This window comes from Lupinus angustifolius, chromosome LG13, assembly GCF_001865875.1.
Source record: "Lupinus angustifolius cultivar Tanjil chromosome LG13, LupAngTanjil_v1.0, whole genome shotgun sequence".
In the NCBI taxonomy this organism is placed as follows: Eukaryota; Viridiplantae; Streptophyta; class Magnoliopsida; order Fabales; family Fabaceae; genus Lupinus; species Lupinus angustifolius.
In genome coordinates, this window is record NC_032021.1 from 14,493,523 (window position 1) to 14,495,938 (window position 2,416).

Consider the following 2,416-nt stretch of genomic DNA (forward strand, 5'->3'; position numbering starts at 1 on the left):
ATATATATATATATATATATCAAGCACATTTAGCAACACATATATATCCAAAATTATTATATTAATTACATATCAGTACAACAATATTAAATAGATTTTCATTTTATTTATACAATCAAACAATAAATACTTGCATGCCAAATTTTCAACAACTATCTATACGATCTTAGACATCGCAAAACTAATTAGTCTATTTATTTATACAAAATATAGGACATAGTTAGCTCAATCTTCCCAAAGTTGTGTAATCTATCATCAATGTGTGTCAGGAAATGAGTTCACATAAAGTCTTAGGTATCGTGTTCTATGTCGTTATTGAAGGATCTGCTTCATAAAGTACATCACATAATAGTTAAAATCATTGGAGTTGTTTTGGTGGGAGCATTACAATTAAAAACAAAATAACATTAGTTTTTCAAAATTTTAATTATATGCTACAATTGTTTGAATTTTGTCAAATACCTTTACATGAATACATTTGATGATGTTGTTTGAAATAGCTTTGAAATGAATTTTTGTTCTATAAATTTAAAGACCCATAAAAAATAGAAAGTATGTAGTTATATTTTCTTCCTGATATAATGGGTTTATAACTCATTATAGTCCAAATCTGACCACTTACCAAGAGAATGATATTATTGCCTTCATGCCAGGAGTACTTGTTCGCATAACAATGAACCAATGATTCCAAATAGTATTTTTGTTCTACAATGCAATTAATGACGACCAAAGACCATTGATGCCTACAAAATGTGTGTAGTATGGTTAGAAATTGTTAAACACGTCACATTTTAGACAATATAAATTATGTTTTCAAAAAGATGCTCACAAGGCATTGTAAGTTGCAAGGAATAATTTTTATTTGTATTTCCTTGTAAAATACTAGCTACATATTGTGATTGTCCCCTTTTTCATTTTTTCCATCAAGAGAACCCTTTAATGAAAATTGTTCTTTGAACACATAAGGACAAAAGACTGCTTCTCATTAAGTGATTTGAATGCAAGAGTCTCGGGTACAACTCTAATTTTGATTTTTGGATTTGGTAAAATTGACGCCTTATAAATTGATTTTGCTTGGAAAACATTAGTGATTGTTCTTTCAAATTTGATGGTAAAAGTTGTCCTCGACTTAACATCAGCAAAAGCAGGATAATTGAGATCTCTCACCAAGGATATATCAGTAGCATTGGAGCAAGAATTGTTCTTACCAGAGATTAATTTGATCTTTTTGCTATCATAGCCCAAGTTGCAAAGCATTTGTATATAATCATCCAAGGAAATATCATAGATAAGTCCAGGATGAACAGCATGAACAGGATTGACATGGCTACTAGATCCATAAGCATATTCACCAACTTCATCATTAGAAACCTTCTTAGGTTTTGATGAAGTCATAATAGCATATTTGATGGCTGATGGTGACCAACCCAAATGAAATGTTTTCAAATATGCAGCTATTCCAGCAACATGAGGGCATGACATGGATGTTCCTGATATTATGTTATATTTGACATATATTTTATCATATTCATTATCTGATGGAGAAACAACTTGTGAAAATGAAGCCAAGATATCTACTCCTAGGGCACTTATATTTGGTTTCATAATTTCTGGAACAATTGTATTTGGTCCACGTGAAGAAAAATCAGCTACCATAGGGGAGCGTTGAGGTCTTTAATTGTCTCACTCTTCAGTATTTCATCCTTTAGAATTTTTTATGAATTGGTGTTTGATTTTGAAAGATAATAGTCAATTGTAGACAACAACAATAAAGGTAATGGAGTGACAAAGGGTGAGAAACCTTCATTAAAATCTTATATGATTGAATCAATTGGGTGTCAACCTTCATAATCAACATAGCTAATTCCATCACATAAAACTATATCTCCTTCTACCACACTATTATCTAAACATTCACATATATTAGCACTATCTTTTGAACAATTTTTTGAATATGGTGAAAGGTTTGTATATTTCCTTGTCTTAACAACAAGAGATACATTTGTGTTATATAGGATTGTAGGATCCTTTTTGGTAATGAATTTGCTCCTACAAACTAGGAAGAAATGGTATGTAAATCAGGCTAGAATCAAGCTGTCAATAACTTGCTATTATGGCTGTAACATGGGCAGAGTAATCTGTGGAGACTCATTGCCTTAATTGTGGCATGAGTCTTGACTATCTATTATGCCCCCTCAAGATGGTGTCACCATCAGTGACAGCAAGCTTGATACGCAGTGGAACAAACCGAGCTCGGGATAGGGGTTTTGTGAGTATATCAGCAAGTTGATCTTTGGTCGAAATGTGGGAAACCTTGATTTTGCTGAGATGAACCAGTTGCCGAACAAAGTGGTAGTCCAATGCAATATGTTTCATGCGTGAATGAAACACAGGGTTTGCACTTAAGTATGTAGCA

At 32.2% G+C, this 2,416-nt stretch overlaps 1 protein-coding gene across 1 annotated transcript; it reads right to left on the reverse strand.

Annotated features, from left to right (window-relative positions):
* Positions 937-1,656, reverse strand: LOC109363628 (subtilisin-like protease SBT4.4). Its single transcript, XM_019609880.1, has one exon. The coding sequence runs from the start codon at positions 1,654-1,656 to the stop codon at positions 937-939; it is 720 nt and encodes a 239-aa protein (XP_019465425.1).